Source organism: Erinaceus europaeus, chromosome 8 (assembly GCF_950295315.1).
Source record: "Erinaceus europaeus chromosome 8, mEriEur2.1, whole genome shotgun sequence".
Lineage (NCBI taxonomy): Eukaryota > Metazoa > Chordata > Mammalia > Eulipotyphla > Erinaceidae > Erinaceus > Erinaceus europaeus.
The window spans coordinates 107,000,347-107,021,349 of NC_080169.1; the positions used below are offsets into that span (position 1 = coordinate 107,000,347).

At 49.6% G+C, this 21,003-nt stretch overlaps 2 protein-coding genes across 6 annotated transcripts in view; both read right to left on the minus strand.

Moving 5' to 3' along the window:
* Window positions 1-248: 248 nt before the first annotated feature.
* CYREN (cell cycle regulator of NHEJ) lies at window positions 249-6,035 on the minus strand. 2 transcript variants are annotated; one of them, XM_007526566.3, is made up of 5 exons: window positions 5,913-6,035; window positions 5,228-5,329; window positions 3,418-3,650; window positions 2,076-2,151; window positions 249-1,197 (listed from the first exon to the last, which is right to left on the minus strand). In XM_007526566.3, the coding sequence occupies exons 3-5, from the start codon at window positions 3,552-3,554 to the stop codon at window positions 928-930; spliced, it is 483 nt and encodes a 160-aa protein (XP_007526628.1). In that variant the 5' UTR covers window positions 3,555-3,650; window positions 5,228-5,329; window positions 5,913-6,035; the 3' UTR covers window positions 249-927. The 2 variants fall into 2 exon arrangements, with proteins under 2 accessions (XP_007526628.1, XP_060052614.1); XM_060196631.1 differs by having other exon boundaries at window positions 3,418-3,709.
* Window positions 6,036-10,780: 4,745 nt separating this feature from the next.
* The window catches only part of WDR91 (WD repeat domain 91), a 32,187-nt gene continuing 21,964 nt past the window's right edge, over window positions 10,781-21,003 (minus strand). For 3 of the 4 annotated variants that reach the window (XM_060196618.1, XM_007526552.3, XM_060196617.1), the window contains exons 10-15: window positions 19,853-19,947; window positions 19,581-19,749; window positions 15,195-15,303; window positions 13,505-13,617; window positions 12,317-12,514; window positions 10,781-11,303 (exon numbers count right to left, since the gene is read on the minus strand). In XM_060196618.1, the coding sequence (XP_060052601.1) occupies window positions 11,139-11,303; window positions 12,317-12,514; window positions 13,505-13,617; window positions 15,195-15,303; window positions 19,581-19,749; window positions 19,853-19,947 (849 nt within the window). In that variant the 3' untranslated portion in view covers window positions 10,781-11,138. Of the gene's footprint in view, window positions 11,304-12,316; window positions 12,515-13,316; window positions 13,462-13,504; window positions 13,618-15,194; window positions 15,304-19,580; window positions 19,750-19,852; window positions 19,948-21,003 lie in introns of those variants that run through there. The other variant, XR_009551234.1, reaches the window with a different exon arrangement.

Sequence of the window (21,003 nt, forward strand, 5' to 3'; positions counted from 1 at the left end):
GTCAAGGTCACCTAACAGAAGGTGGCAGCTTGAGGGGGACCTGTCTTGCTGACTAGTCCATATACTGACCCTCAAGTTCCCAGAGCACTGTGGGCCATGTCTATGTCTCTACCTTCAGGGCCACAGAGGTAAATTGGCTGATGGGTTGATTACCTAGCGATAGATGCAAAAACTGTGTGTGTGTGTGTGTGTGTGTCTGTGTATCTTTCTTGAGGCCTCATACACAGGAGCATTTCCACTGCTCCCAGTAAAATTTCCCCCTTTTAATTCCAGATATGGAGACAGAGAGGGACATACAGAGAAAAAGAGAGACTACAGGATCGCTCCTCCATTCTTGGAGTTTCCCTGGTTCCACGCACAGCTCTTCCATTTGGTGGCAGGGGCTTGAACCCAGGCCCTCACACATAATAATGTGTATACTCTACTGGGTGAGCTAGCTCCCAGCCTCTGGAAGCTAATTTTAGAACAGACTTCCTCCTTGGGGAGAGGTGATGCAGACTGAAGGAGGGATTCCAGTGTACTTAGCAGACAGACTCTTTTCATGGGAAATTGTTGTTTCTTTGTTTCCAATAAGTCTGACCACAACTACTTCATCTTTCCTGAAACCCCTAACAGAATACAACAGGTTCTTGGGATTGCAGATTCTAGAAGCTAAGAGAGGACACGGGCAGGGGTGGGGTAGCTAGGGAAAAGGGGATTCTAAATGCAAGCAGGTTCTGAACTCTGTCAGTCCATCAGTCCACGTGCAGGAGCATCTTGAAGCGTCTTCTTGGAAATAAACCTGCCCAGGAAGGAGGTCGGGGAGAGGGGGGGAGGCTGCGGCCTAGGCCTGGCTGCACGGCCTCACACTGAGGTCAGCCCCAGGCAGGGAGGGGAAGCCAGCTTCCTTCAGCTGCTCTGGGAAGAAAGTCCTGGGAAGTACATTCCCTAGCTGAAAAATATCTCTCTGACGTATTTTAACACATCTTCATCTTTCTCGGGGCTCCTGCTGCAGGCTGAGTCTGAACCCCCAGGCCCCGGAGAAGGACAGAGTCCTGATGAGAGGGCATCTTTCCCATGGTCTTCATCCTCACTCTGGCTCCCTGGAGAGCTCCACGAGGGTGACCATGATGGGGAGGCTGAGCAGGTAGGGGAGAGCTCTGGCTTATCAGCACCCGCCAGAGCCAGCTGTTCATAAGACTGTTCCTGTTTGCGGTCCTGCAGAGTAGAAGAAATGGCAGGCATGTCAGCTTCTCACTTCCCTCCATGCTGCTCTGTCAGCCAGCGAGAACATACCCACAAGCAGCCTGTGCCCAGGTCAGGCCCTGCTTCGAAATCAGAGATAACCCTACCCTCCTGCCCGCCCACTCTCACCCTCCTAATGGGGGCAGGAAGGAAAGCTCAACAGGAAAGTGAAAGAGAAAGAAGTACGTGGGCCCCAAGTGATGGTGCACCTAGTTGAGTGCACCTGTTACCATGCGTAAGGGCCTGGGTTCAAGCCTCCGCTCCCTACCTGTAGTGGGGAAGCTTTATGAGTGGTAAAGCAGGTCTGCAGGTATCTCTCTTTCCCTTCTTATCTCTCCCTCCCCCTTTCAAATTCTGTCTTATCAAATAAAATGGAAAATAAGGGGGGGCAGGCAGTGGAACACTTCTGTAAGCGTACACATTACAGTACTCAAAGACCTGGGTTCAATCCCTGGCCCCACCTGCAGGGGGAAAGCTTCACGAGTGTTGAAGCACGGCTGCAGGTGTCTCTCTGTCTCTCTCCCTCTTTATCTTCCCCTCCACTCTCAATTTCTCTCTGTCTCCATCCAATAATAAATAAATAATTACTTTTTTAAAAAAAGGAAAAGATGGCTATCAGGAACAGTGGGTTAGTAGTGCCAGCACCAAGCCCAATGATAACCCTATTAGGAAAGAGAGGGAGAGAGAGAGACAGAGGAAAAGATTTATTTACTTATTTTTATTAAAGAGAGGAAACCAGAGCACTGTTTTAACACATGCGGTGCTGAGGATCGAACCTGGGTCTCACACACTCCCGGGCCTGTGCTCCCTCTCCATGACACTTCCCAGGCCTCGGATACTATTGACTTTACCTCAACCAGGATCCCCAGGGCCACATCCACTAGTTCAGCTTCACTCATGCAGTACACAGTGTTCATCGCAAGAACTCTGAAACAAAGGTGTGAAGTTTCAGGTGGGGCCACACAGGCATTAGGTCCCAGAAGAAGGAAGAAAGGGACAGTGAGTGTCTGCTCCCTGCCTCCAACTCCTCAGCAGGGAGGAGAGAAAAGCCCTCCACCCTTTGCCAGTACTCAGACAGGCCTCCTTCCTCCTAGGAGTCCATGGGAACTACAAGTCCCTGAGGAACTTGGTAACAAAGGGAACAGAGAGCTGACAGTCTAGCTGTGACCCACCATACATGGCGGGTGCTTGCAGAACATACAGACGTCAGGACAGGACTGCAGTGACCAGAAGGCATTCAAGAAGGACCAGAGCAGTTTAAGAGGGAGCCCAGTAAAGAGAAAAAAAAACCTTGAAGAAGAAGAGGAATGAGGGGAGGCCTGAGCACCAATGTCCCCAGCTGGCAACAGGCAGGGACTTCCCCCCTAACAGCCTGGAGATCTGACAAGCTCTGCCATTTTACTAAGGTGTCCACAACTGCAAACTCCACACTGGGCCAGCATCAACTGTTTATCTGTCTGTCTCAGAAAATATGCCCAGAGGGAAGCTACCTGGGCACGTATCTGCCCACTGGATGGTCATGATAGTTTTTGTTTTTGGTTTGGTTTTCTTTTTTGTTGTTGTTATTTGTTTTAAGATAGCATAGGTTTATACTATTGGCTATATTTCATGCTTTTTCACATTCATTCAAAAGTCAGTTGTCACCCCTAGGCATGCCACCAAAATCCAGCCACGGTCCAATACTGGATCCCCCAACCCACCCCCACACACAAAGCCAAGCAACCAAAGGACAGTTTGGGGTTGGTTTTATCTGTTCTGCCACTTTGATTTTTGATTTCCCACAGAGGAGTGAGCTCATCAGATAACTCTTCCTGACTTGTTTTGCTCCACATGACGATACCACTTTTTGTGAGTCATGTGACTCACACTTTTTGTGTCACCACTTTTTGTGTCCAGTGGAGAAGCTACCCTTTGAAACAAACAGAACCTGAAGGGAAACAGGAGGACCTGACTGTGGAGATTCGACAGGGGAGATGGACAGATGTAGCTTCTGTGAGGGCACGGCTGGCTTTGCCTCCTGCAAACACTTCACCTCAGAAACACCTGCCCACCTCACTGTTCTGTCAGCCCTGAAAGACCTAGGCCCAGTAACCATGAATTTCTCCCCCCACCAACCCCTCAACCCCCAAACACACACACACAAACCTCCCTAACCCCTATGACTCCCCTGGAAACCCTGACCAGTTGTCCCACCTTGAGGTCTGTGCCACTGCAGCTACCGTTCTCCTCTTCTTGGGGGTCTTCAACGTCAGTGCATTTTTCTCAGCCCCCTGGGCCGCCATCCATGTGGGAAGGACCCTCCTTTTAGTCCCAGGTTGGAAGGCCTCCATCTCTCTGGTCTCCTCTGAACAGGAGTCAAAGTCCACTGGTGGGTTTGTTTGTTGGTTTGTTTTCAAATTCAGCAAACTCAGGAACTGCAGGTATGTCTGTCCCAAATGGGAATTGGACTTTCATTCTTACCAAGAAGGACAAAGGCCCGTGAATCCTAGTAAGTTAGAACACTCCTGTCACAACTGTTGACCAGGTAGGCAGGCCAAAAGTGAGCGAGCAATTATAGAACCCAGGAAACTAAGGCCCTTCACAGGGCAACAGAGGGGAAGTGTGGGAGTGGGCAGGCAGGAGGCTAGGAGGGCAGCAGCCTTTGGGCTCACAGTAGTGTCCAGTCCCCGGCCCCAACATCTACCCCACTCACCCACCCAGGCCCAATGGGAAATGCCTCCAGTAGCCTCTCTACAGTCATAAGAATTGACAGTCAACTCTGTCTTAGGATCAGAAACTCTTCATGGCAGCCAGGGAGGTGGCTCAGTGGTAGACCAAAGGTCTTACGTGCGAGAGATCCCAGGTTTAAGCCCCAGCACCTCATATTCTGAAACAGCACTCTGGTTCTCTCTCATAAAACTAAGCAAGTAAACCATAAAAAAATAAATAAGACATTATTGGGGCCTAGTGGTAGTGCACCTGGTTGAGCATACACATTACAGTGTACAAGGACCCAGGTTCAAGCCCCTGGTCCCTAGCTGCAGGGAGGAAGCTTCTCAAGCGGTAAGAGTGCTACAGGCTTCTCTGCCTCTCTGTCTCCCCCTTTCCTCTCAATTTCTGTCTCTACCCAAAATAAATGAACAAATAATATATATATTTTAAATTATTTATGGGCATAATAAATAATTTAATAAATAACCTATTTAAAAAATTATTTAGGGGCAGAAATGAAATTAGTTTAATATCCCCTCCAAAGGATCCCTCGTGAACAGGAGTCAAGGTCCACTGTTTTGTTGTTGTTGTTGTTTTTCAAATTCAGCAAACTCAGTCTCCTCACACCAGGAACTGCAGGTCTCTCTGTCCCAAATGGGAATCGGGCTTTCATTCCTACCACAAAGGACATACTCCTATTACAACCATCAGCAGAGCAGGCCAGAAGTGAGCAGGCAATCACAGAACCCAAGAGACTAAGGTACCCTTCTCCTGGGTACCCCAGAGGCTCGCTGTCCCTGGGATGCCATTGTCTCCTGCCCCTAAAATGTCACTCACTAGCTTCTCTTCATCTCCTCCATCTCCATGAGACTTCTCATGCCCTCTCTCTTGGCTTGCTTCTGAGAATCACCAGGGCTGAGCCAACAAAATAGCTCACTTGAATTGTGTGTGCTGCTTTCCTGTGTACAAGACCCTGCTGGTTCGAGTTGGGCCCCCACCACACTGAAGGATGTGGCTGTGGTCTCTTTCTGCTTGTTTTTCCGTTTCTCTTTAAAAAGAAGAAATGAAACTGAAACAAAAACACTGGGGCTATTTTGATTCATAGTCAATGGCCAGCATACCTCCACCTTTGACCCAAAGGCTCCTGCGACTGGTCAGACTGTGGCCAAAGGTCTGGTTAGTCTAGGAGCACTGCTAGGCTCAGTAGCCTCAAGTTCAGAGTCCAGGACAGTCAGAGCAAGTTCTCCAGGAACTTGACCTCAAACCTACCCGCCCCATGCACCCCCCTAGCCTGCACCTCAGCACCCCTTACAGCTGGAAATCCACCCAGTGACAATGGGAGCAGGACCCTTCCTCACTCAGCAGTGAACCCCAAAAGCAGCGCTGGGAGGATGGCATGGAGCAGACAGGTTTCCTGGAAAAGAAGGCTCAAGGAAGAAGCGTCAAATTCCTCTCTGAATCATAACAGTTATTTACTGCTTACCTAGGATGGCTGTTTAGGAAAACGAAAGCAGCAGCTGACCCTAACCTTTCCGCATCGGAGAACCCGGCTTTCTGCTGTCAAAGTCCGGGGGTGCCTTAGTCATTTGCGCATCTGAAACGTGCTGCTGGTTGGCCTCCCAGGACAGTCACCATGTCAGTATGAGCCAGTACTGTCACCCTTTCACTTGACCCCCCAACCCTCCCCTACAAAGGAGACAGTTAAGCTGAGCAATTGGCACAGGGTCACAAAAATAAAGTTTGCAATCGATCCTTAAGCTGGTCCTTGTAGACCGGGTGCCCTGGGCTCCCAGGCCGGTTTGGGAGGAGACCCTGGAAAGTCCAACCCACTGGGCTGGGGGGTGAGAGGAGCACCCAGCCCCGCGTCCCCAGCCAGAGCAGCTCTCCAAGCCAACCTGTAGGGGTGGCGGAGGCCTGATGAGAAGGCAAAGCTCAGGGCATGCACAGCCACTCGGGGGGCTCAGAGGACGGGAGGATCATCGCGATCACCCCCTCACCTGCACCCCCGGGCGAGGCGGGTTAGGATCAGCGAGCCCAAGAGCTGGTGGAGCCCAGTTCCAGAGGCCCTGCAGTTAGCTCCGCTGCTTCCCGCTTCCTGCCCGCGCCCCCTTCCTAGCTTCCGGGGCGGAGGCGAGGTGGAGCCTCCGAGCCCAGAATCCCGAGCTCCCGCCCCAAGCCCCAGCCCAGCCTGCACGCACCTCCCCGGCTCCCCGTTCCGCCCCGGCTCAGACCTTCCGGCTCCTGCTGGCGAGGAGGCCTGCGCGCGCCCCCTGCCGGCCGTTCGCGGTGTCGCAACCCCCGACCAGGGCATCTGCACCAGCTGGCTGGGTCGCGACACAAAACAAAGTCTGTGGCCAAACCCTTCGACCACTCTGTTCCATCTTCTCAGCTAGGCACTATCTACTTCGCTTCCGTGTGTTCACCTCCTCATTGTCTTATTTTAACAAGAATCCTTCTAGGTTGGTTTAACCAGTCTCCACCCTGAAGAGCTAGCTGATCATCCCAGAATTGGATGGGGTTCCCCATACTGCACCATCACCCACCAACCACACTTCAATAAGAATCTTAGAAGGTCAGTTTAAACAGAATCTGTTCCCTCCACCCTCACCCCTCACCCCTCTATTTTTTCCCCTTAGGTATTTTGCTTTTATTGTTGTTTGCTTGTTTTGGGGGGAGGGCTTGTCATCACCAGGGCTTCACCACTCTTGATCAATCTTTAAAAATAGTCTATTAATTCACCCTCATTACTCGGATGAGACCTTTCCTTTCATAGGATTCTCTAATTCCATTTCAGGTGGTTCACTTTCTAACAAAGTCCCAAAACGTAGATGTAGACCAGGTCCCATGAGATAGAGCATATGTTTACATGTATCCATAAATTAGTGCAAAATATATACCTGAAAGCAAAAGTACACAATATTCTGCAGTGAGTCAGTATAAAGTTCCTAATGAAACAGTGTCTACTTAGACTTAGATACCTTCCTCACCTACTTCCTATTACAGTTCTCTCACTCACTCCAAAGCTAACCTTAGCAAAGCAAGGACTGCAAAAGTTGAATAAGGGACTATACGCCAGAGCTGAGCAGCGCTCTGGTTTAAAAAAAAAAAAGCTGAATAAGGGCAAGAGACTAGCATACTTTAATGATGACTCTTTAGATGCTGGCAGGATGCAGACCAGACTTCCCTGGACAGACAACCCCACCAATGTGTTCTGGAGCTCCGCTTCCCCAGAGCCCCACCCTACTAGGGAAAGAGAGAGGCAGGCTGGGAGTATGGATCCACCTTCCACCTTCTGCATCCCACAATGACCGTGGGATGGGATACGGAAACACTGACAAAACCATAGGTTATGAGGGGTACAACTCCACACAATTCCCACCACCAGAACTCCGTATCCCATCCCTTTCCCTGATAGCTTTCCTATTCTTTATCCCTCTGGGAGTATGGACCCAGAGTCATTATGGGATGCCAAAGGTAGAAGGTCCAGCTTCTGTAATTGTTTCCCCGCTGAACATGGGCATTGACAGATTGATCCATACTCCCAGTCTCTCTTGTTGGTATGCTTCTAAATTCTGCTTATAAGACCTTCTGTTTTGATCATCACATTAGGTTCGCTTGTATTACTTATGATGTGGTCTATTTACATAATCACTGTTTTACCTGGGTCCCGCCCTGCCTGCAGGGTATTAGTTTAATCCCCACTGGTTAGATGGAAGTTTTCTATGTTTTGTTCATGCTCTTTTTTTGCTCTGCCCCCTCTCCTAGTCATTTCCTTTCCCTTGTCACTTCCGGTGAAGAGATGCATAAAAGGTGATGTATCTGATTAATAAACGAGATACTGCTTCCCAGCTAAGCCATCAGTCCCTGGTCGTCTCTCTACCGCCCATGAAGCTAGCCAAGTCCGGCAGTCTCTCTCTTTCCCTAGTGAGGCAGGGCCCTGAGAAAGTGGGGCTACAGTACACATTGGTGGGTCGTCTGCCCAGGGAAGTCCAATTGGCATCATGGTAGCATCTGGAACCTGGTGGCTGAAAGAAGCCAAAACAAATTGTTGACTAATCATGAACCTAAAGGCTGGAATAGTGCAGATGAAGATTTGGGGGTCTCCACTTTGTAGATAGTAGGCCTATTTTATATTCCAAAGGGCCCATGACTATACTCGTGGGGTTTTTTGTTTGTTTTGTTTTGTTTTTTCTGAGCCTGAAATCTGATACGCAGGAGGGCCCAAGTTATTGTCTAGGGAGATGATGTCATGGCTGGAAAAGAACCAGAAAGCTGGATCAGGGAAGAGAGTAGCTCCCGAATATGGGAAAGGTGTATAAATATTGTTGACTGTAAACCCCATCAATTTGATCTGGGGCCCATATTCATATGCCTTCTTTTCTTAATTTTCTTTTATTTATTTAAAAAAGGAGACATTAACAAAACCAAAGGATAAGAGGGGTACAACTCCACACAATTCCCACCACCAGATCTTCGTATCCCATCCCCTCCCCTGATAGCTTTCCTACTCTTTATTCCTCTGGTATCCCTCTGAGAGTATGGATGCAAGGTCGTTGTGGGATGCAGAAGGTGGAAGGTCTGGCTTCTGTAATTGCTTCCCTGCTGAAGCTGGGCGTTGATTGTTCAATCCATCCTCCCAGCCTGTCTCTCTCTTTCCCTAGTAGGGTGGGGCTCTGGGGAAGCAGACCTCCAGAACACATTGGTGGGGTCATCTGTCCAGGGAAGTCTGGACAACAAATTGTTGAACAATCATGGACCTAAAGGCTGGAATAGTACAGATGAAGTTTTGGGGGGTTCTCCATTTTGTAGATAGCTAGTAGGCATATTTTAGTTATATTTCAAAGGGCCTATAGCTATACTAGTTTTTTTTTTTCCCTCTGAGCCTGAGATCTGATATGCAAGTGGATCCAAGTTATTGTCTGGGGAGGTGTCATGGCTGGAAAAAGGACCAGAAAGCTGTATCAGGGAAGAGAGTAGCTCCCTAATATGGGGAAGGGGTGTCAATATTGTTGACTATAAACCCCATCAATTTGTTTTGGACTGGGGCCCATATTCAGCTTAGGAGCCTATGTGGTCTCTGCATCCCTATAGATCTGAGCTCACATTCTGTAATCATGAGTAGGAACATTCCAAGATGCCCCAATATCGACCCATCTTCCTCAGGTGTAGCATAGAGTATGTTGTCCATCCTCCCTTCCAAGGATGGAACATTCTCTACCATTGTTGATCCAAGTTGAGGGCAAGGTCCTAAGTGGGGCCCATAAAGGGGTCTTTTTTTGTTGTTCCTGATAGAGATGACCTGTAACAATGGAGAGAGCTATTTATTTGAGGTTTAGGCCCATCATGTCTGTTTGGGAATCTCAGGACTTTCCGACTAGGGCCCCAGCTGATAGGGTGGCCTGATACTGACTAAACAGTCATCATTAAAGTATGCCAGTCTCTTGGCCTTATTCAGCTTTTGCAGTCCTTGCTTTGCTAAGGTTAGCTTTGGAGTGAGTGATAGAACTGTAATAGGAAGTAGGTGAGGAGGGTATCTAAGTCTAATTAGATACTATTTCATTAGGAACTTTATACTGACTCCCTGCAGACTATTGTGTACTTTTGCTTTCAGGTATATATTTTGCCCTAGTTTATGAATGCATGTGGACATATGGTCTATCTCACAGGACCTGGTCTATATCTAGGTTTTGGGACTTTGTTAGGAAGTGAACTGCCTGGAATGGAGTAGGGCACCAAAGTAAAAACCTTGCAGTGAGGGTGAGGGTGGACATTTGGCTTCCCTGGGTGGCAGGGGGCTGGGGTAGGAGTGGGGAGGTGGAATGGGACACAGTCTTTTAGTTGTGGGAATGGTGTTTATGTATACTTCTGTTAATTTGTAGTCATATAAATCACTATTTAATCAATATGAGAGAGGAAAAATTGATTGTATGTCTCAAACTTTTTAAAGCACAGACTGAGTCTTTTTAATACATAGGCTGAGTCTTTGATATGTTGGCTCTCTCAAAAGCCTAGACCAGGGAGAACAGAAGCACGGTGGCACAGCTATATACAAATAATGTCAAAGGACATAAATTATGGTGATGTTGGGTATAATACAGCAAATCCTAACAAAGGGATTTTTCAAAGTTAACCCAGTTACCAAATAATGTGATGATAATAACTATCTATTGTCTTCTTGAACCCTAAGACAGCAGGAACCTCACATTTCCACTATAGAGCCTATATGTCCCCCTGTCCTGGAACCTCTACGGTGGGGCGCACTTTCCTGCATGCTTCTCTCAACTCATACCAAATAATATGGCATCCGCCGATCCCAACCGAATCAATGCAACGAGTGCCACCCCAGCATGCTTCACTTCAGACTGTGTCCGGAGACTTCAGGTGTGGAAGACAACCCTTCAGCTTTCCTTTCATAGTACTCATATGCCTTCTTATGGGTCACCAGCAGAGGGCACTGGTAACTGACCTCAGTCAGCCTCAGGAATGTGAAGTTGAAACAATGAGAGGCCACCAAAATCTGGACAATGGCTACAGGAGGGAGGAAGCTGCTGGGAACAGACACTCAGACCCAGCATTCTTGCCCAGGGCCTGACTTAACAGTCAGTAAATTGCAGGGCAGAGAAGGAACACTATGTCCTCCTTGACTTGTGCTCAACAAAGTAAAAATGTGCACAAGTCTGACTTAGCAGTGGAAAAGGACGGGGAAGACGCCCCACATCTGTGTCTGCAGGAAGGCAGCAGGTGAATGGCTCACTCAGCTCCCTTGTGGGGCCCAGGGGGAGATGGCAGCTGCTTAGCACCCGGCAGAAGGTGAAGGGAGACGCTGTCACACACATCAAGGACACTAGGTGGCCACACAAGAACATTCCTGCTGCTGCTTCTTATTATCATGACTACAAAAGAAGAAAACTGAGCAAATATATAATCACTGCCAGTCTCTTCCGTGCCAACAGATAGCCCTCACAATGCTTCTCCTGCTTCCTGAGCTGTCCTTCTGCCTCTGGCAGTGCATGTCCCAGCCACATGTGGCTCCAGGTCCTGTAACAGCAGCTGGGCAGAGTCAAGTCCCTGGCCAGTCTTCCCCTGAAGGGTCCCCTCCATGGCAGCGAGCCAGAGGAGGCTTATCCAGTCTTCCTGCCTCATCTCTCCCCGATTCTCACCCCGGGGCAGGGTGGAGGTGGGGCTAATACTAATGCAGTGGGTGTCCTGGGCTGGGCGCCCCCTTAGAGTTTATGGGCCAGGAGGGTGGTCAGCTTGATCTTGCCGTCCATGGAGGCGGTGAGGCAGGTCCCGCAGTCCATGGCCGTGCTCCAGTCCACGGTGACCACGGGGGCTCGGTGGCCGCCCAGGCTCAGGCAGCTCTCCAGAACCTTCTCCTCCCTGCCCAGCTGCAAGAGGACAGGAGACAGTGTCAGTGGCACGGGGCACAGACAACATCCATTTTATCCAAGTAGGCCCGCTTTTCCAGAAAGCCTCAGGTTAATTTCCTGAAGTCAGAAATGGCTTCATTTGCCCGACTCCCACCAGGCCATTGGAAGTACAAAGCCAGTCCCCAGTCTGCTCTGAAAACAGATTTTCTCCACTGCTTTTAACTTGCTGAGCGCAAGTGCCAGCACCTGGCACCCAGCCCTGCCCGCTCTGCCAGCATTATCGACAGCTTGCAGCTAGTGTTAGCTGCTTCTTAATTTGAGGTCTGCCTCCCCAGGGTATGCAGGAGTGGGGTGACTGGCAGCCCCCAGAACCGAGCTGGCACGGGACATGTGGCTTTCCGTTCCTCCATGGCACCCATGTGTCCAGGAACAGAATCTGGGGGTGCTGTGGAATGGGAAGCCAGTTTCAGTATCAGCCTAGCTTCTGACACATCTGAGGGTGAGAGTCGTGACAAGTCTGGCCTCCTCAAAGAACGCATCTGTAAGCATCCTGTTTATAGACTGTAAAACTGGGACTCATTTTTTTTAAAGGATAATGTTGTCCTTTTATTATTTATTAAAGAGGCAGAGAGAGAGACACACACAGAGAGAAAGAAGCTGCAGCGTCAAAGCTTCCTTACATGTGGCGGAGGCCAGGTTTGAACCCAGGTTTGAACCCAGGTTGCATGAAGGCAGAGCAGAGCACTACCCAAGTGAGCAATTTCTCTCGCCTCCTCCTTATTTCTTAGTGTTTTCTCTAAGACTAAGTAGGAGCCCCAAGGAACAGAGGCTGAATCTTGGTCAAAGGACAGCGAGTGGATGGTCAGAGAAAGACGGGATTGTCCAGCTCCGCCCCACTCCTGCCTGACCTCCCTGTGCAGGAAAAGACCTCCTGCCCAGCTGTGCAGGACTGGGACAGAGGGCCGTGCTCAGCCCAGCCCGGACCTCCAGGAAAGAACCCCCCAGCCTCCCCCCCCATGACCCCCAGATACCTTGTAGATGACACCCCCTGTGGCCGAACATGTCAGCATATAATTTCCCTCTGAGTCAAAAGCGAAGAGCCGGCCTCGGGGCACCTGCACCTGCTTGTAGCCGCTGTAGCCGGACAGCACGAAGGGGCCTGTGGCGTCCGTGGGGAGCCCGTACTCGGACACCTTCAGGCCACTTTTGTGGATGTTCCACTGGATGAACTGCAACCACAGAACACGGCCACATGGTGTCCTCTCAGCAGGGGCTGACCACCGCCTGCCAGGGCCCAGGCCTGGGAGGGGGAGGGGAGAAGGACGACAGCCCCCAGGACAAAGCAGACAGACCCGAGGACAGAGGGGACAGACTCTTGGGAACAAGAGGAATGAGTTTGCAAGTTGTCAGCAAAGGTGGTGGCATATCCTGACCCCACCCCAGTCACCAGCCCCATCTCATCTCAACACAACTCACTCATGGTTATTTTGTTTGTTGCCCTTGTTTTTATTATTGTAATTATTGATGTCATCATTGTTGGATAAGACAGAGAGAAATGGAGAGGGGAGGGGAAGACAGAGAGGGGAAGAGAAAGATAGACACCTGCAGACCTGCTTCACCACCTGTGAAGCGACTCCCCTGCAGGTGGGGAGCCAGGGGCTCGAACCGGGATCCTTACGCCGGTCCTTGCGCTTTGCCCCACCAGCGCTTAACCTGCTGCGCTACAGCCCGACTCCCCATGGTTTTTTGTTTGTTTGCTTTTGCTTTTTAGGGACGAACATCAACGAAACAGCTACTTCATAGAAAGTCTGAACTTCCTCTGGCCTGACCTCAGGAGAGGGAGAGGACAGGCTCTGTGTGGATCTCTGGTCTCTGGAGCTGGGGGATACTTTAATTGACAGCTAGTAGTCATTACTGCTGCTGTGGTGGCTGTTATTCTCAGGGTTGGAACCCAACTCGATATGTCTGCTTATGAGAAACTAGAGAAGACCGATTTCAAACATACTTCTGAGGTGCTGGGAGATAGCTCACCTGGTAGAGCACACACTTAGCCATGCTCCAGGTTCAAGCCCTCAGCCATCACAGGGGAGCACCACAGAGAGAAAGCTTCAGGGCAGGTGGACTGGTGCTACAGTTCTCTCTCTCTTCTACCTCAGAGATGGTGGAATCTTGAAGGCTGAGGGAAGGGAGAGCCTCTACTCAGCCCTGCTCCCACCTACCTTTCCATCCTCACCAATGCTGTACACGGTGTTCTCATCGTAGCTGAACTCCACGGAGTAGACCTCCCCGCAGTGGGCCTTCCAGCTCATGGCGCACTCATGCTGCTGCATATCTGAGGCGAGGGGATGCTGCTAAGACCCCCGCCCAGGCTAGGAAGGCATCCCTCTCCCCTCCACAGCGGGGTGGTAGCAGTCCAAGGCCTACTGGGCCTACCGGTCTTCACGGACCTGACCACTGTTGCAGAAGTCAGTGGGTCTTTCGGTCTCTCTAGTCTTCTGTTTAACCTGAATTTAATGGGTCAAACATGAGGTTAAGGAACCCCTGGTGAGGACCAAGTGCAGCTAGGGGAGGCCTTAAGTCTAGGGGACAGACCAGCCCTTCCTAGGAGGCCTTTGTCACTACTGCTAGGCTGCCCGTAGGGACCTGTCCCATCCTAGGTCCTCTGACTTTGATCCTCCTGGGCAGGTCTGGCAGGGGGATCTTCAAACAGCATGCTGGGGTTGGGCGGTGGCACATCTGGTTGACCGTACACATCACAGTGCTCAAAGACCGAGGTTCAAGCCCCTGGTCCCCATCTGCAACGGGGAGGCTTCATGGCTTCAGAAGTGGTGAAGCTGTGTTGCAGGTCTCTCTCTCTCTCTCTCTCTCTCTCTCTCTCTCTCCTTCCCTCTCAATTTCCTTTTTTTTAATATTTACTTATTTATGCCCTTTTGTTGCCCTTGTTATTTTATTGTTGTAGTTATTATTGTTGTTGTTACTGATGTTGTTGATGTTGGATAGGACAGAAAGAAATGAGAGAGGAGGGGAAGACAGAGAGGGGGAGAGAAAGACAGATAGACACCTGCAGAGCTGCTTCACCGCCTGTGAAGTAACTCCCTTGCGGGTGGGGAGCCGGGGACTCGAACCGGGATCCTTATGCTGGTCCTTGTGCTTTGCACCACCTGCGCTTAACCTGCTGTGCTACCGCCCGACTCCCTCCCTCTCAATTTCTATGTAGAATAAATAAATATATATTTATTAAGAAATAAATGCATAGCATGCTGGATGATTCTGGTGCACACTATTCAAAGGCTTAATTAAGCAGGAGGAATGAGCCACCTTGGCCAAGAGGGCAGAAGGAGCTCATCTTGAGTCCTCCAGGCTCTCACACAGGCTCCGGGGACTCAGAATGAAGAGCTCAGTCAAGCCTCCACCCTCCAGTACCCCAACTGCTAGGACCAAAGGCTGGTGATTATGGGGGGCATTTGGAGAGCAGCAGACTCTGATATAAATGAAGCTCTGGGGCCCAAGTGGTGGCGCAGCTGGTTAAGATCACACATTACAGTGCATACGGTTGCAGGTTCAAGGCCCCAGTCCTCACCTGCAGAGGGAAAGCTTCATAAGCGGTAAAGCAGGGCTGCAGGTGTCTTCCTCTCTCTCTCTCTCTCTCTCTCTCTCCCTCTCTGTTTTCCCCACCCCTCTCAATTCTTCTCAGTCTTTATCCAATAATAAATAAATAAATAAATAAATAAATAAATAAAAGTATTAAAAAAATAATAAATGAAGCTCTATGCCCAGCATGTTGCATCAGGGTTTTAGCTCCTAGTCCAGCTAGCAAAACCCAGCTCTCTCCTCTGAAACTTCTCAGCAGGCAACAAGACTGCCATGAGCACACCCAGTGTGGGGCGGAGGGGGAGCACACCTGCTTACCAAACAGCCGGATGACACCGTCAGCTGCCCCCGTGACCAGCAGGTTCCCGTTGTGATTGAAGGCTGTGCAATTGATGGCAATGGGCTCTGGGTCCAGGGAGAACTGGAGCTAATAGAAAAAATAAATTTAATGTAAAAGAATGTGGGGGACCCGGCAGCAGTTCATCTGGGAGAGCATACACATTATCATGCACAAGGAGCAAGGTTCAAAACCCCGGTCCCCACCTGCAGTACTGCAGTTGTCACTCTATCTCCCCCTTCCTCTCAGTTTCTCTTGTCTCCATCAACAGAAGAAAGAAAAAAAAGATGGTCACCAGGAGCTGTGGATTTATCATGTGGGCACTGAGTCCCAACGATAACCCTGGTGGCAATTATTATATATATATATATATATATATATATATATATATATATATATATACACATACATATATATACATAGATGTATATATACATATATATGTGTGTATATCTATATATATACAGATATTTGTGTGTACATTACATATTATATATATAAGAATGTAAATTGAAGTTCAAGACAGTTCTCTGAAAGGGAGAAGGAGCCCAAGACTAGAGAAGGAGTGGACAAGAGCCTAAAAAGAATTGGCTAAGACTCTCTTAAAAGCAGCTGGGATGGTGGTGCAGTGGACAAAGTGCTGGGCTGTCCAGTCTGAGGTCCCGAGCTTGAGCCCCAGCACTGGGATGCTCTGGATCTTTCTTTCCTCCTCCCTCACTACCTCTAAATAAATAAATAAATAAATAAATAAATAAATAAATAAATAAATCTGACTCATAAATCTCCCTTTTAAAGTATTTATCAAACTTAATGCACCCCTTCTTTTTTTTTAATTTCCTTTAGTTCTTTTTTTTAAGATTTTATTTATTGATTGATGAGAAACATAAGCGGAGAGAGAGAAAGAATCAGACATCACTCTGGTACATGTGCTGCTGGGGACTGAACTCAGGACCTCATGATTAAGAGTCCAATGCTTGATTCACTGCACCACCTCTCAGACCACAAATGCTTTTTTTTTTTTTTTTCTTAACCAGAGCACTGCTCATCTCTGGTTTATGGTGATATAGGAGATTGAACCTGGGACTTAATAGCCTCAGGCATGAGAGTTTCTTTGCATAACGCTATGTTCCATCGCTGGGGAGCCAGAGACGACCCGAATTGCCCCTGCGGCTACAGACAGACTATGACCCACATAGTCAACGACTGCCACCTCTCCAGATTCAAAGGAGGTCTCGAAACTTTATATCAGGCTCAACCTGACGCTGTAGACTGGCTATGGAAGAAGGGCAAACGCTAGAAGAAGAAGAAAACCATTATGCTACCTACCTCTGCCTCTATTTCCTCTAGTTCTAATGGGACTGATAATTCTTTTTCCATTATTATTACTACAAGTCTTTAGCATTTGGGCACTCATTTTTACAGCTTTACTTTTATTATATTATATACCCATGACTTAAATAATCTTTTGTACATATTCCATATATGATCTAAAATTTTAAAATAAAAAGCCACCATAAAACTATACATCCTGATTAAGTATCTGAGGAGACGTGTGATCAGCCACTAACTAAGAAAGAATCCACCGCTCCCTCTCCAGATGAGTCACTTCTTCAGAAGGAGGGTGTGGAAACTCCCCTTTCCTAAGAAGGCTGTAGGAGGGAAGGCACTGCCGCCATGCTGGGGGACAAAAGCCTGCTGTACAGAGTGGGGAAGAACTCTCTGGAAAGGGGGTGGGGGCTGTAGCATGCAGGAAGGGCCTGTGGCTATAGGATAAAAAGGTTAGGAGGCTGGAGCAGTAGGGAGGAGCCAGTTGTCTGGGGCATCCACAAGTTGGGGAGGGGAAACCTGAATAAACCAGAAGAGCAGGACAGACTGCAGGGTCCACATCCCTACAGGCTGTGTGTGTGTGTGTGTGTGTGTGTGTGTGTGTGTGTGTGTGTGTGTGTGTGTGTGTGTGTGTGTGTGTGAAGGGGGAGTGGACACCACACTAGAGAGCTGTCTCAGATGTGTCCCTGGAAATGAGGGGAATTGTTTCAATCAGAAGCATCTTCCAGAGGTGGGGCTGGCCATGCTTGCTCAGCGACTGACTGTGTAGGTGAGGGACAAGGAGAGACCCAGGTTACTAAGGGGGTGCATCTGCCAAGGTGAGGAGGAACAGATGTGGCCAGGCACGGTGGTCAAGCATTTAGGTAGGACACCAAGGTGGGGAGACAGCTGCAAGAGGGCCGCATGGGAAGTCACACCATCTCCACGGGCAGGTGTGAGGGACAGCGACTGAGCTCCGAGGGCAGAGTCCCTCTGCAAGGCTGGCCTGACAGGTGGCTTCAGCCAGCTATCTGTTTACTGGATCACGTCAACACCGCAGAGCATGGCAACTCACTTTACTAGGAACCATCACAGCCTGTTCAACAGGTGAGTTTGAAAATCACTTCACCTCTCTAGGGCTCAGGATCAGTCTGTCAACATGCATCACTGTGGTAGGTGGGGACACTCCTCAGCATCTGTGCGACTTCACTATCCTGGGCCGCTTTTTCGTTCAGATGAACAGACAGTGCCAGAGAGAAGGAGAGACAACACAGCACCAGTGCTTCCCCCATTGCTGTGGCAACTCCCATGTGATGCCAGGACTTGAACCTGGATACAGCTCATGGCAAAGCAGGCTCTCTACCCAGTGAGCTAGCTCTCCAGCCCCGTGCTGTCACTTCTTAAGAAGACATAGGAGTCCTCGATACTCCCAGCTGATGCTGTGGCTTCTCCCCAATTCTAAGTAAACAGGAGTCAGAGGAGATGCCAGTTGTCTCCCAAAAAAAGATAGACCCCTTGGGGGCCGGGTAGTGTCATACCTGGTTGAGTACATAGCACTGAGCGCAAGTACTCATGCAAGGATCTGCACTGGAGCCCCCACTTGTAGGGAGGATGCTTCACAAGTGGCATCTGCAGGTGTCTATCTTTCTCTCTCCCTTTGGATCTCCCCCTCCTCTTCTCTGTCCTATTCAATAAAATGGAAAAAAAAAAATGGCCACCAGAAGCAGTGGGTTCTTAGTGCTTGCTACCAAGCCCCAGGGATAAACTTGGAGGTAAAAAATAAATAAGTAAAAGATAAACCTCTTGAACGCGTAATACTGAGTGGCAGAAGACAATCTGAGAAGTCTGTAGCAGTCCGATGAGATGATGATATTCCAGAAAAAGTGAAATGATGGAGACAGTAGAAAGATTCAGCATGGGCAGGGGCAGAGCCAGGGGCAAGGGTGGAATGACCGGATGCAGCAGAGACGGCTTTGAAATTCCTCCATTGCTCCAGGCCCCCAGAATGTGCTACTCCAAGAGAGAGCCCTAATGACAGTTCTGGACACTGGGCGGCCATGACGTGTCCATACACGTTCCTGTGCTGTGACAAACACTCCACTCTGAGGCTGGATGTTGATAACAAGGAAGCCGTGCATGTGTGGGGGTGAGGGGGAATAGCGGGATCCTCTAAGGGGGCCAAAGCAAAGAGGGGGAGGGGAGTCATGGAGGAAAGCAAAGCAAATCAACAGTGGTGGGGGGATGGCTGCAGTTTGGGAGGGGGGAGGATGGAGTGGATAAGGTCCCCTCTTGGGGCTGGGCAGATAGCATAGTGGTTTACACAGCACTTTCATGCTTGAGACTTGGAGGTCCCAGATTCGATTCCCTGGCACCACATAAGCCAGAGATGAAAAATGCTCTGGTGAAGGGGTGGTAGGGGAGCACTCTGGGGCTGAATGATGGTTCACCTGCTAGAGCACACTCTTCACCAAGCACAAGGACCCAGGTCCCAGCCACTGGCAAATGGAAGCGCCATGCATGAACACCAGGGGAAACTTCATGAACAGTGAGGCAGTGCTATTATGTCTTTCTCTGTCTCTCTCCCCCTCTGAAATCTAAGAAAGGAAGGAAGGAAGAAAGGAAGGAAGGGTCTTCCAGGAGTGGTGAAATCACATAGCCTGAAGCCCTGACATAAACCAAGTAAATAAATACAGAAGAGACGGTCCTAAAAACATACTTGAGTATATAAACCAATGCTACCTCAGTTAAAAGAGACTGAACACACTGCACAGAAAAATATATGGGAGGTACCGTCCCCACTCTGATCACTGGACAGCAAGAGCTGCAGTGAGAAGGGGCAGTTCAGGATTAAACACTGGACTCTGAAGCATGAAGTCCCGAGTTTGATTCCCAGCACTGCATGTGCCAGAGTGATGCTCTGGTTCTCTCTCCCCTCTTCCTCTCTCTCCCATTAATAAATAAATCTTTGTTTGTTTGTTTGTTTGTTTGTTTGTTTGTTTCAAGATACTCAGGAGCACAGGCACTGTGACTTGGGCCATGGGGGGACCCCACAGAGACCATACCTGCTGCTTCATGGACTTGGTGTCCCACAGCAGCAGCCTGCCAGGGACCTGGTTCGTGCCCTTGCTGCCAATGTCTGGGGCCAAGAAGTCCACCTGGGAAGCGAGGCTCGGAGCTGCGGCCGAACAGACGAAAGAGGCCCCATTGGGGCTGCAGGCCAGAGACAGGATTCTGGAATACACATGGGGTGTGGGTGTGGGGGCTCAGCCTCAGAGGGGGAGGAGGAGGAGCCAGGGGTGCTGCCACAGGAGAACGTGGGCCCGGCGCAGCTCACCTGGGCATGTCGTCATTGATGTTGATCTCACAGAGATTCTTCTTGGCTTCCGTGTCATAGAGGCGCACTGTCCCCACACCACTGCCCAGCAAGAGCTGAATGACAAGGGACAGGAGAGGGGATGGGGAGCTCATGGAAGATCGCTCCCTGGGAGGGCTGGGTCTGGGTGGGATGCTGTGGGAAGGCACCCTCTATTGGTCCTAGTGGTTCAGGAGAAATCTAGAATGGACCTCATCTGAGGTCAGAGGAAGTGGCTCAGGTGTAGAATGCAGTACATGTGCACGTGCGGCCAAGTTTGATCCCTGGCACCAAACATGACGGAGCAGTGGTCGGGCATCTGTCTGTCTGTCTCTACTCCCTTCCCCCCCACACAGAATCAGCTGATCACATTTAAATTAAATAATCAGAGCTGATAATGAACAGAAACAAAAGTCACAGAAAGTAATCTGTGGAGTGCGGTGGGAGAGGTATCCCTTCAGACAGGTGTAGAAATGTCCTGCCACCTCCATTCAGCCTCACACCCCGGCTGCTCCAACCCTTCCTTCACTCCTTATCTCCCCACCACTGTCTCCCTGAGTGCTGATGCTGCAGGCCTGTCAGATCCCAGGACTACAGGTGACTTGTGTATTCTGGGAACAGTAAAAGTCTCCACGGGTGGGGGAACATAAGTAGGAGGGGAAGACAGACCAACAGACCAGGCTCTTGTTGCCTTTAGGAAGTTGTGGTTTTTTTTTTTTTTTTTAGATGCTTCAAAGATTTTAAAAAAAGAAGAAGGAGGAGGAGGAAGAGGAGGAGGAGAAGGAGGAGAAGAAGGAGAAGGAGAAGAAGCAGGAGAAGGAGGAGAAGGAGAAGGAGAAGGAGAAGGAGCAGAAGAAGAAGAAGAGGAGGAGGAGGAGGAGAAGGAGAAGGAGAAGGAGAAAAAGAAGAAGGAGAATTATCAAAAAAAGAGAGTGGGGATTCAGGCGGTAGCGCAGAGGGTTAAGAGCATGTGGCACAAAGTGCAAGGACCAGCATAAGGATCCCGGTTTGAGCCCCGGCTCCCCACCTGCTGGGGAGTCGCTTCACAGGTGGTGAAGAAGGTCTGCAGGTGTCTATCTTTCTCTCCCCCTCTCTGTCTTCCCATCCTCTCTTCATTTCTCTCTGTCCTATTC

Bases quoted from the DNA above. Each gene is read 5' to 3' on its own strand.
- CYREN (XM_007526566.3), bottom strand. From the start codon at position 3,554: ATGGAGGCCTTCCAACCTGGGACTAAAAGGAGGGTCCTTCCCACATGG. The intron at 2,152-3,417 runs GTGGGACAACTG...CCTTTGTTTCAG, and splicing joins GCAGTGGCACAGACCTCAAG to AGTTCTTGCGATGAACACTG. The intron at 1,198-2,075 runs GTAAAGTCAATA...TCTACTCTGCAG, and splicing joins CCCTGGGGATCCTGGTTGAG to GACCGCAAACAGGAACAGTC.